Raw genomic sequence first — 13,005 nt, forward strand, 5'->3', positions numbered from 1 at the left:
GCAAATATGCTTGCCTGTATTGGTTGACATTTTTCTAAATGAGGCCTATATGAGAAATGTGAATGTCTCTAAATCTTAATTCAAATGGCCTATTTTGCCAAAAAATTGCAGGGCCATCTAATTCAAATAAACACATTGAAAATGTATGCATCTGTCAAGAGTCTGTCTGATCTAGTAGGCCTAAACAAAAAGTAGGCTATAGATTATTCAAATACTGAATCACATATGTAAATTCTAAATCAACTCAATCAAATTCATTATTATCTATGTGGTAGGCTATGTGTGTGTGTGAGAGAGAGAGACGGAGAGAAAGAGAGAGAGAGACAGAGACCCACCCACTACCACACAACATTGCTTATAAGACTTAACTTCCCTTTACATGGTTACAGTGTTGCCATCAAATAGTATCATCACACTTAGGAGGAACCTACACGGAATATCAATATTTTCTATTTGTATCAAGGACTTCATCTTGAAAGCTTCCAGTGGGATATCAATGTGTGGGGCTCTCCAGAGCACAGTAAAAAAGTAAGATTATATTCAAATTTATTATTTTAAGTACAAATATCTTGTGGGGAATTGTAAAATATTCAGTTTTAGTTTTACACTTTGAGAAATTAAAAGTAGGCTTATCTGAAATCTTTCACAAACTGAAAAGTAAATGTCAAATGTCTTAATCAGGGTTATTGAAATGGTTAACTTTATTTATCATATGCCTATGGACTACAAATATCTTGAAGATAACAGTGAACAATCAGTTTGGGATATTGTCAATCCTGTTTTGAAACATAATTATGGGAAATTTGAGCTTTATCTAATTCCATAACAGATGACTGGCGAAGTATTTTTTCCGTGCCCCAAACAAAATAGTCACGCTCAGAATCGTCAGAGGAAAAAGAGTGCAAGAGGAAGTCATTTAGATATGTCAGAGTCTATTAAAAACTCTGTGAAACCATGAGGATATGTCTGCTCACTGATAAACTAGACACTTTAAGAAAGTTGTGAACTGTGTCTGCTTGTATGCTGTTTTCTGTGTAACCGCTGACACAGACACTTTTAATGCACATGGGTCCAAAAGTTTGAGAATGTCTCCTGTGATATTTCTACATCTCAGATATTAGATTGTAGGACTGCACTGTAAAAAAGGATTAACTTGGATTAACAAGCTAACTTGACTAGAGTATGTTCACTAATCTTTAACATACTTGACTTTTGTTCAAAATATATCCTGTCACAGCCATAGACTGTAAAAAATAGGTCACAGCATGACTTTTCTATTTAAAACCTCATTTCTTAACAGTGCAAGGCTTTTTTGAAAGAGGAAGTACCTTCACCACAGTCCATCTAACTGTCAGTTGAGCTAATCATTTTAGCTAATGAATCTAGGCATGATGACCAGAGTGATGACTTAACATTTCTTTTCTTTTTCTCTTTGCATCATTCATTTGGCATCTTCTGGGTGATACGAAAAAGATGGAACCTTTACGTCTCTTCTGGTTGTGGATTGTTGTCGGAATGGTCTTGTCCTCTCTGGTCATAGTACTTGTATTCATCATTATTAACAAGTGTATAAGCTGGAAAGGTATTTATGTTCAGACATGTTGGAATCCATGTAGCGTTTGTAAACTCTTTCCAGAAGTAGAGTTCTTACTTCTCAGCCATCTCAGTTAACAGTGTATGTTTTTGTATCACAAAAGCTCCTAAAAGGCGCACATAATATGTTTTGACCAATAAGTAAACTGTAATCTTGTTTAGTCAATAAGAATGTCATATATTGATGTCTTATTTTTCACAAATTATACATTTTCTTATTTTCCCTTATTTGGCACAGCTGGAAATTATCAACCAAGCTCAACCCCTCAAACAGACTTCTATGCAGAGTAAGTTGTCTTGTCTTAAAAATAAAACAGAATTAATTGATTTCTACATTACACACTACATTTTTTGCAAGTCTAGGCTGGATACAGAACATAATACATTATTTTTTTACTTCTAACATCTGCATTATGTATTGAAAATTAATCAGTTAAAGAAAATTAAACCCTCTGCAATATAGTAGTCGACCATACCACACCAGAGATATTGAGAGTGACGTTCCTCCTTTACCACCCAGAGACATGTTTGAGTCCTCAGATTCTGGTAAGTAAAAACATTCATGAGGTACAATCTTTCAAATCAAAGACCTGCAAAGGCTGAAAAATCATAGAACTGTGCATTTGCAATGTGATCAAGCATGAAGGGCAAGCTAATCTCAAGTAGGTGCCCATAAAGCAATTTTAATGTGTTGATTTTAGTGTTAGGGGTTGTTATTTCCTGCAGTGAAATTGCATCTATAGGCTATGCGTATTCTATAGTAGCCTTTACTGAACATATTATGGCATTGTCATTGATACTGGATAATCTGTGACATTTAAAACAAGAGTTGCGTATTGGATGTATTGTGGTACATTTCAAGCATAACATAGCATAGTCTATAATCTGAGGGAGCACACTCAATTCACAGTCCTCTCAGGGCCCTATTTTGACGTTTAGAAACGCAGCGCAAAGTTATTCTTTATCACGACGCAAAGTGTATTCCTATCTTACACTTGCATTTTTCGCCATGCGCTTTTCTTTTATTAAACAATGCGCCCAGGGGTGTGGCAATAATGACCTGAGGTGTGGTCTGGCATTATCTAAAAATCACTATCTTAAAAGCATTTAGCCACTGACCAAGAAAAACCTGGTCTATATAGTGAAACGTGCATATGAAGCACAGCTGAAGACAGCATGTCACCAGACGTCAGCAGCAACTCCTCTGCAGGATAAATGTCCTTAGGTTTTTTATTCAGTCATTCAAACATTATTGGGGTAAGTGTTGATTTTTTCAGTGACTTCAATAGTGAAAGTAATTAACTGTGTAACCATTTTGTCGTTGACTATGACACCACTGTGAAGTTAGTTTCACTTTGCCTATGAGTAAAAATAATAGACAAGTGCAGCATGGTTTAGTGGAATACCAGTTCCATAAGGTCTTGTGTGCAAACAGATTTCCTTCAAAAGCACCTATAACTATCAAAATACCAATGCGCTGTTTGAAGTTGCACTGCTTGCTTAAAGGGAATGACAGATGTAATTTTTATTGGTTTAAAAGAAGGTTACGCCCAAAACACACCCATGACTGATTAAGAAACACACCTTTTTGCACCAAGTGCCCGACGTTTGATGGCAAAACCACCCCGAATGTGGACTGTACTAACCCCTAAATGTATTTAAGCTATTCGCCAGTGACCATGCGTTTTAGATCGCCAAAATAGAGCCCTCAGTATCTTTGAATATTAATCCAATGGCATGCTTCATATGGAAGCTCAGCACTATAAGGATTTGCACAAGACTTTGCAAAAAACACACTTCTGTTGTCCTGATTTTGCCAGTGAATCAGTACGAGCCGGTCGACCTCCCAGAGTATCTGAAAGTGGTTGAAGATGAGAGACCACAGACGATGTATGACCAACCAGACATACCCAAAAGTAAAGAAGCACTGGAGGACCAAGACGCCTCCACTGAGGAATACGACGATGTCATGCCACCTCCAGGATACGATAGCGATTACGATGATGTAGGTTAGCTGTCCACCATCACACAGATGGGCGATCAGACCTCGGACAAAGAGCAGCCACTTTTTCAGCGTTTTAAAATGCTTACTGACTGACTTTTCTTTTGTTGCCAAAATGCAGTTGTTGAGTTTACTTTTCACCTCACTGAGATAATGAATAATTTATTGTTTTAAAACTAATTTGATCTTCGGCAAACATTACGTTGCACCTTTCATGTTGCTCTCACTGCTGCAAGTACAAACTTTTTTTCCCTAAACACCGCACAAAAAAAACATCCACACCAACTGCACAAAGCTGGAAAATTATAACTATGATGTTATTCCATTATTGTGCAATGAATGTGAAAATGATAGCCTTGGAGAGCAAAATACTGCCTTCAACTGCATCACATTCCATTACTTTTCCCTGAGCTAAATGGAGGTCAACATGGAGGACAGGTGGAGAGATAGTGGAATATTGTATGTGCTCCATATTTAGGCAACATTGCAATGCAAGCACAACCTGGCACAACACTTCAAATTATCGATAAAGAACAAAGATACTGTGTGTGTGCGTGTTTCAGGGTGTTTCTAAAGTGTAAGCTTTTTAATACAGCTATTAATGTTAGCAGTCAAGATTTGCAATGTGAATGAGGCTATAACACACACTAAATATTATATTAATATGCATTGTTCAGGGCATGGATTTATTATAGGCCAACCTCCCATGCAAAAAATGGAGCTGTCTTTCCACTAAAAAAGGCCATAAGCTGAGGTATTATTTGATTTATGCAGTGTTTGGGGCTTTGCAGAAATTCTCAAGTTGGAAATAGAGGCCCAATAAACTGTTTGTGTTGGAAGCACAAAACTACATAATTTCTAACAGCTTGTAAATCCATTGAGAAATCATATTTCTCTCTGCTTGAGTTGTGGACAGAGGGGTGGGGGTTCTGAAATGATGCTTGCCAGCTATAACAAACTCAAATCAAGCCGATGTGCTTTTATTACACTTTAAAGCCAGAAATGATTTGAGTACTGCTGGGAAGGGGGAAAACGGGCAGCATGGCCTAACTTTAGGCATTTTCTTTCATTATTTTCAATTTCTTGTAAAATAAAAATATATGTGAAAAATATGTGCCGTTTATGTACCTTGCCTGAAAATTAATGAGTACTTTTACAAGTAATAGTTTGCAAAAGATTATGCCATCACATTATGTTTTTTTGTACACACAACATTGTGGACACCTTTCTTACTTTACTACCTAAGGCACTGTGGAATACAATTATTGAAGGTTAACAGGTTATGATGAACAACATCCTATCAAGAGAGACAATAGCTGAAAAACACATCAAATAAAGTAAAACATTTGGCATACACCCTTTACTTGTTATATCAACTCCTTCACTTCAACAAAGGCAATTGAAATCAGTCAGAAACACAGGCATCATCACACTTCCCCAAAGCAGATAAAAAACGCAAGGGCTCATCACACGTCTGCAACTACAGCAAGCACATCCAAAAACAAACAGCAACAGAAGGTATTATTTCCAAAATGATTTCTGCACTGCACTCTCCAAGTCTCAGTGATGAGTGAAAAAGTGTGATCTTGTAAAAGAACATTTAAAAAAAGGTAAGAGAGGATGCAGGGCTAAATGCACACTTTATACACATTTATTTTTTGTTTTGTTTTTTTAGTAAAATGACAATATTCTGATATGAACTTATCCAGATTTTTCCTTTTGCAGTTGAATGCCAACTGACTGTTGCACATCGAGACAAACCAAAACAAGAAAAAACCTGTAGCCAATGCAGGATTACTTTAAAAAGCAACATCCTGTCGCTGTGACCCTTCTCCTGCTTTGAGTCAGTCAGGCTCAGAAAGTTTCAGGGAAAAGGAGGTTGCAGACGCCGACAAACCAAGAGTCTCTCCCCTGACCTCAGTGAGTTTCTGTTCATTGTACAGTACATGAGAAACGATTTGGGGGAGGGGGGGGGGGAGAACACATTTTTGTTTCTGATCTCCCACTGCACTCAGCATCAATGTCCAGAGGCAAAAAAAGGAGAAAAAATAGTGGCAAAAGGAGCTCAAGCTAGCCTCCAAGACGTTGGCCTTGACCCCAAGCAAAACCTCCAGGCCTCTCCTCTGGAAGTGGGTTGTAGTTGGCGTCCTCCTCTGGAGTGTCGAATAGCATCTTGCTGTAGAAGAAATAGAGATCATCAGCAATAAACACAATCATCGCTTTCATGTGGTTAAAAGGCCACTTCTTCTTCTTGCTCAAAAGTGAGCTCCTAACCAGACTCAAACATTCAGCCTCTGATGCACAGCTGCGCAACTGTACATGTATTACTGAACAGACATACACTCAGTTTCAGTTCTGCATGGCCTTGAGTTTAATATTAAATATTAGAGCCTGACCAATATGGCCAAATGGTGATCCTTCATCTATATTTCCAGTATTGTCTTTCCAGCTTAATTACATTGCATTTGTGAAACATAAACAAGAGTGCAAGAGCGGCAGAGCAACAAAATGAAAGCATTGCCCAATATCAATAAGCCGATGAGTAGAAATTGGGGGGTGTCCTCATTTTGGGCAATTTGTCCTCACTGTTAGGGTGTTTTCACATACTGTAGTCCTTTTTAGTTCAAAAGCACTTTTGCACACCTCTTCTTTGGGACCGGTGCATCGGAAAAGGTACAGGTCACCTGTAATGCTTATTGAAGAAGTCCTGTACACGGTCCTTTACGCATGCAAATACTTTATTTCACACAACTTTTCGGTCACACAGAGCTTCCTCAGGTGAACATATACCTTTTTAAAAGAACCAGTCCACTAAAAGGGGACCAGAAAGTGGGCCAAAACAAAAGGTTTTGTTCATTTTGCATTCACATTGTGAGTTCATTTGAAAGTCTCGGATCTCTTTCTAGTGCACTTCAGCTCTGATAGGTCTCAGTTTTCTTCTGGGGGTCTCAGACCTTACGGCTTTGGATTATGGGCTATAGCTGGGTTAGTTATGTATTTTAATCATCATTCATTATCAGGTTTAAATAATTATCGTAACCCATGATTGGTGTGGTAGTTTGTTTCATGAATATATATATATATATATATATATATATATATATATATAAAAAATATATTTTCCGAATGAATTCTGATCTGAAGTTACTGCAAAGAACCGTTAGTCAACATGTCAGCCAATCACACTTTCTAATTTAGTGGTATGTCCACCCCACCTGGTTACTGTTGTTATGTCCAATTACCTGTAGCTCACATCCAAAATGACAAGTGAACAGCAGCCTGAACTGCACCATGCAGCATGCAGAGCGGTACAAAATATGACCGCCGCCCACTAGTCCTGCACATTCTAAAAATAAAATCACGCTTTGTCCATTTGTCTCCATCTCCTACTTTTGTGTATGGAACTGAGTGTGTGCATAGTCTGCTTTTGTGTGTGTGTGTGTTTTTTTTTATGTGTGTATGCGTGTGGGTGTGTTTATGTGTGCCTGCATGCGTGTGTGTGTGTGTGTCTACAGGCCGATTGGTGTACAGTCACTAAATGTACACATATAATGCGGGTGAATTTGTGTACTGGCAGAAAGTATGTTGCAAAAAAGCAAAAACAAGGTTTTGTAATCAACAGGTATCTTTGACGGACATGTACAAAACTTGAATCAGGGATGGAGATTAAATATTTTCTCCACCTGCCACTGTTGGTATGAGTTCTGAAGCATCCTATAATCCAACTATCTAACTTGATCTAACTATACTGTACACCATCAGATTTAAATATTTACAGGTATCAAGGCTATATTTAAAATTTAGCAGTTATTTTCTATTTGGCCTGTTATGAAACCATGCACTGAACAATTTAAGCACAGCTCAGCTTTAAGAAACTTAAATATATGCATGCTTAGCATTTTGTGAAAATACACTGAAAAACTCTGGTTTAAATATTTAGTTATCTAGGTGATATTTTAACATTTATTTTGTATTTGGCCTTTTATGAAATCATGTATTACAAAAGCCCAAAGTTGGAGACCATATAGACATTTGCTTCAATTTCAAAACCTGATTACTCTGGAACGGCTAATTGTTTAGAGACTCTGAAAAGGAGCAAGGTTGTAAGGGTGTTCACACATGGTTCCCTTCCTGGTACACATGTTGCCTCCACTTCCCCTTTTAAATACCAATAATGGCCATCAACTGGTCTTTTCAAATAATTTCTGAACGGAAGCGCTTGAGTCAAGAGGAAAAAAAGGTGTCCCTTCTATTCTCTAGCTGGGTCGTAATTGCAACATAGTTCAAGCCTGAGAGACCTGATGCTAAAGAAGCAACACTTACAGAATGGTGGGGGTCTTCAACCATCTGCTGCCACCTGGTTGATTGGGGAATATATCCTCAAGGAAAAAATAGACATGTCCCACAGCAATACCTACATGGGTAGAGAGAACAGAGATTCATTATATGCTCAAACAGAAAAATACCCATCGGCAATTTCCCTATAGTGATCAGTGATCATGTAATGTCACTTGCACTCTGTGAAAGCACAACCGCCAGTCATCTTGAAATAGTTTTTTCATCGACTAAGTGAAGTGCATCAAATCCTCGCGAAACCTATCATTATTCAGGACATCTACAAATGTTACGTTTCAGGCGATTCAGACAAGCCTGCAGCCTATACAATATATTTTTTTCCCAAAATCAGAGAAAGGTAAATTGTTCACAAGCTAAAGTGTTCAATTTACGTTGTTTTCTACCAATAATGTAAATAAAAAACATGAAAATTAAGACAAAATAGAAACTTGAATAATCCTGTCTAAAAGTATACTAAGCCCTCCTTTGTGGCCAGTTCAAGGTATGTGCTGTAATAATCATGCTTTGTAATTGCCATCTTTTTTTCACAGCAGATGCTATGAATCTGTTGATGATTATGTCATATTTGTAAGTCTCAAACAGTCCATTTGTTTCCACAAAACTTGCCATAACCCATCATTAAAGGGTTTTTCAATTTTTTCTTCCGGACCCCTGTTATTTAGCTGGGTTAACAATTTTCTAGAAACTGCTAGAAACATTTGTAGGGTAAACTCTTGATGTGATGCATAATGTGCACATGCAATATTCTTGTGCAGGAAACACTTCATGTGATGCACAATAGGGGTGTGCCGGTATACAAAGTGTGTACCTCGGTTTTGAAGTCCCGTTTCAGTCATTTTCAGTACAGTGAGTCTGTAGGTACTGCTAAACTAAAAAACAATATTGCTGACGCGCAATGGGAATAGTATTTTGGAAAGGTGTAAGATGTTTCTTGACGTCAATTGACTAAACTGCCATATGGTCCACCACAATATGTTCATGTGGGAATTTGAAACATGGTCCGCAAGCAAAAAGCCTACTGATTACTGTTAAAGACTATATTTGGTACACATCTGTATTGAACCTGAACCTGTACCTAAACGATTCGATACGAATACACCTACCTTTACACCTAATTCATAATGACTAATGTGCACGTGCTGGGCAAAGAGGTGGCCTGATTTGCTCTTTTTATTACCTAAGAGATCCACAATGATGGAGTTTCCAAGCAGCAGAGAGAAGCCCATTAGCACCCATGGCAGGAAGGGGGCCTGGAAGTTTAGCAGACCAAAGAAGTTCATGCGCACGTTGGGGTTGCGCCTGCTCCACACGTACACCAACATGATGGTGAACGCCTGGCCTAGGAACACCAAACTCACAAATGTGCCAAATATCTGTTCGGAATTTAAGTTCGATAAACAAAATGGAAAACCATGTATATCTGTAATTTTACAAAACTGTATCCACAAGACTTGTCTGTTCACATGCAAGAATGGCAGTAAAGATTAGGTAAAGAAGTATGTAAAATGTTATTGGACAACAATTAGGGCTGCACAATTTGGGGAAAATACCTAATTACGATATTTCCCTGACAGATATTTGATTGGTAAGCACACCAAGTGCACAAGAAGCACAATACCCCCAACCAACAGTGAAGTTCACTAAAATTAACTGTACACAATTATTTGTAGCTTTTCCGATTAGGTAATTGTGTTGGTTCATTTTGCGATTGCAATAATTGTGCAGCCCTATCCCCAATGGGGCAATTTGTTTAGCAAATTTTAAGCATGTAATTGGCAATATTTAAGCAACTGTAAACTAAATATTCAATTATATTTAACAACATTATGCCACAGACTGTAATTACAAGTTCCATCTTCAGTTATGCTATTGTAACAAGAGTACAAAACAAAGTAACAATGCTAAAATGAGTAAAATGATTATCCCATTGTGACAAAAGGATACAGTCATGAGAAGGCCGCCAAAGAGGAACATGAAGACAAAATCAGCTGTTCTGCCTCTGAACGAACCCTCCTCCAGCATACGACAATATCGGTATCTGCAACACTTGAGTTAAAGACATACTGAGCATAACAATGAAATATTATGGGATGCCCCTGCAACAGAGCACGATTTTAGCCCCAAAAATGGATATATGGAATATCACAAATCAAAGGCATTTCATGCATTCTGATGGACAAAAATCATATGCTTAGTAGCTGAAGTGCATCTGCCGACAAAGGATACAAGAATATCATGTTGAATAAGAAGTTGAAACCAACTGGACCAAAAAACAGGAAGTTGGTTATAAGTCGCCATACCTGTGAAGTAAGAGAAAATAAATACTTAATGTCTAGTCTGTGAATATCTTAATTCTAATCACAAACATTGAACTGCAAAGGGAGCACTTACTTGATAATTCCTTAAAATCAAATCAGGATTGAAATAGAGTTGGAAAGGTGTGATGAGTTCTAGTTGCTGGTATAGAATAGAAGCAAAAACATGAGGTGAGTACAATCAGCTCAGAATTACACCGTAATACCAAACACTCCTATCATCGGTTAGGTTCACACTAGCTACAGCAAGATACTCATAATTCAGACATCAGTGGGCAGGGCTGTACAGTGCTACATATATGTAAAACATGCTACAAAACAACTGTACTATATATGTGCTATGTATTTATCATCTTAGCACCGGTGACACCTTCTTTAAACCCTTTTCAAGAGTGTACCATTCAACTTAGGTGTTTGTAAGTGCATACCGTTGCTACAGATTTTGTGGATTGTGGTACAAAAATATCAACCTCTATAGCATCAGTGCGATGAGCAAAAAAAGCTAACGTACAGCCCTGGTGGGACCTGAATAATGGGTCTGAATAATGAAAATAGGCCTGCACTAAGTTAACAGTATGACTATTTTACATGTAGCCTGCCTCCAAGAGAAGATAGCAATGCCCTTAAACTAAACCAATACACCGGGAATGAGGTATGTTTAGCCTGTGACTATCTGATCGCTATCTAGGTACGCACAACTTCACAATCAAGACATCACGTTAACGTTACTTCCCATAACATGGTAAAATGTTGCTGAACACATAGCCATACGTAAGATACGAGAGTGAGGCACAACGTTAGCTAACGTTAACTAGCCTTGTGCGCTGTGTGTGCACAAGTGGTGTGTGCTGAAAGAGTCAACAAAACCTACGCTATGCTAGCTGCACATCTATCGCTCGCTAATATCATGTCCGGTAAAGTCAGCAGAAACACAAAACGTTGTATATCGCTAATTGCTTCTCACAATGGGTCATTTCTCTTTGACAACTAGTTGGATAGATAAACACAACAACCTATTTTAAACATTTAGATAACTGTGTATCGTTAGCGTTCGGCTAGGCTAATGAGTTACAGCTAAACAGGGGAAGAGGACTACATTCATGGACCTTTCACAGTAACAACTCAGACACTTTGCTATTATAAATACTTCTATAAAAGATATTACTTACCACAGCAGCTGTTGTAAGTACACAGGCAGTGGTGTATGCCCTGGTTACCACAGGAATCTGTAAATATTCCTGCTGGAATGTCTGGTAAGCCATCTTCTTTGGACCACCACACAGGTGCTTCCGGCATTTTCTTGACACGTCATAACATTCAGTGGAAAGGGGAGGGGCATTTCATATTTGTGACCTCTCATTCGTGTACCATTTGATGAGTCTGTTTTGTTATTGGAGTACAAACATGTCAGTCACTTGTAGGACGGCCACATATGTCAGTTTTCCATTGGTTTTCGCACATATACGTGTCTAGTGGGACGCTGCACACGACTGACATGTTTATATGGGCTTGTTTCCTGTGCAAACAAACCCAGTATATTTGATTATTATCAGCTATCACTATCAGCCACTATCAACCCAAGCTGAAATGAATACTGAATAATGCAAGCTTTGATTGAGCAGATGACAGTGCTGGCAGTTGGCAGTTGAGAGAGTTAAACAGCACTGTTTTTTTTTCATATGATGAAACTATTTTAAAGAATGCAATAAAATAAAATAACTCCAAAATATCTAATGCTATTTTAATATAGTCAACTAAATATAACTAAATATATCATGGTTTATGCGTGTCAACAATGTAGTTTTACATATTAGCCACAAGAGGGAAACAATGTCAAACCATTGCCAAAAATCGGTATCCGAGAAGGATGGGCTGAATGTATGATACATGTATGAACGTATGAACGTATTTCAAATACAAAATAGTCATTTGTAATTTGTATTTTATTAGGTTGAAAAAAATGACTTCGTACTTTGTGTGTATTTTTGTAGTTTAAAAATATTGCCAAATGTCTCGATGTCTCGCAGGCAGAGAAAAGTTATTTCTCTTATTACACTGCCCATTTTATCCACAGAGTCAGTGTAGTGATGAAGGAATAGATTAAATAGACAGATTTGGAAAGTGATTTCATGCTCCCTTAAAGAATCTTTTTAGTATTTTCAAAATACAAATATACAGTATTTTAGTTTTGAAACATGGCGTGCCTACTGTATTTTGTAGTTTATTTTGACACACTGAAAATGAGGGTATTTGATATTTTATTTGAAAATACATTTAGATGTATTTTTCCCCATCCCTGTATTAGAATACCAGAGAATTTCTAAATAGGGATTTTCGGTTTCTAAATCGGGATTTTATGTCAAAACTCTTGTTTTAGCGAGAAGCAGTAACACACTAACTATCTTTAACCATTATTTCATTGTAAAGTGTAAATTAGAAGAGTAAGATAATACACTTTTGTCTTGAATTAGTTTGCCATTGCACAGCTTACATATCACATTGGGCTACACTTTTGTCATCATTCCTTAATCTTTGAGAGTGTGGCAAGCAACCCTTATGTCTTAGGCTAGCCGTGATTAAGGCATTTGCATCCACCTGGCACACAAATTCTCACACAAATACCACATAGGAACCAGGCAACCAGTCCTTTCAGCTCCTCCAACGGCTGCACCTGTGACTTAACTGATAGGGCATGGGACCAGCTCTGCCAAGGCCGTGCCATTCATTCCTAAGGGGTGC

The 13,005-nt window shown here is 37.8% G+C and overlaps 1 protein-coding gene and 1 long non-coding RNA gene across 2 annotated transcripts; one reads left to right on the forward strand and one right to left on the reverse strand.

The window, feature by feature from the left end:
• The first annotated feature begins 406 nt into the window (after window positions 1-406).
• LOC125291131 lies at window positions 407-3,496 on the forward strand. Its single transcript, XR_007192933.1, has 5 exons — window positions 407-528; window positions 1,474-1,582; window positions 1,832-1,880; window positions 2,057-2,139; window positions 3,414-3,496. It is a non-coding gene; the product is annotated as an uncharacterized LOC125291131 (long non-coding RNA).
• Window positions 3,497-4,928: 1,432 nt separating this feature from the next.
• Window positions 4,929-11,563, reverse strand: derl2 (derlin 2). The gene is made up of 7 exons (XM_048237699.1): window positions 11,436-11,563; window positions 10,343-10,408; window positions 10,178-10,251; window positions 9,896-9,989; window positions 9,129-9,324; window positions 7,919-8,009; window positions 4,929-5,771 (listed from the first exon to the last, which is right to left on the reverse strand). The coding sequence occupies exons 1-7, from the start codon at window positions 11,526-11,528 to the stop codon at window positions 5,666-5,668; spliced, it is 720 nt and encodes a 239-aa protein (XP_048093656.1). The 5' UTR covers window positions 11,529-11,563; the 3' UTR covers window positions 4,929-5,665.
• Window positions 11,564-13,005: the final 1,442 nt, after the last annotated feature.

The sequence above is a fragment of the Alosa alosa genome, chromosome 2, assembly GCF_017589495.1.
Source record: "Alosa alosa isolate M-15738 ecotype Scorff River chromosome 2, AALO_Geno_1.1, whole genome shotgun sequence".
Classification (NCBI taxonomy): domain Eukaryota; kingdom Metazoa; phylum Chordata; class Actinopteri; order Clupeiformes; family Clupeidae; genus Alosa; species Alosa alosa.

Excerpts from the sequence above, each read along its gene's own strand:
- derl2 (XM_048237699.1), bottom strand. The coding sequence starts at position 11,528 with ATGGCTTACCAGACATTCCAGCAGGAATATTTACAGATTCCTGTGGTA. Across the intron at positions 9,990-10,177 it reads TTATTCAACATGATATTCTT|ATACCGATATTGTCGTATGC; the intron begins GTATCCTTTGTC and ends CAAGTGTTGCAG. Across the intron at positions 5,772-7,918 it reads TTGAAGACCCCCACCATTCT|CAAGATGCTATTCGACACTC; the intron begins GTAAGTGTTGCT and ends TTTCTTCTACAG.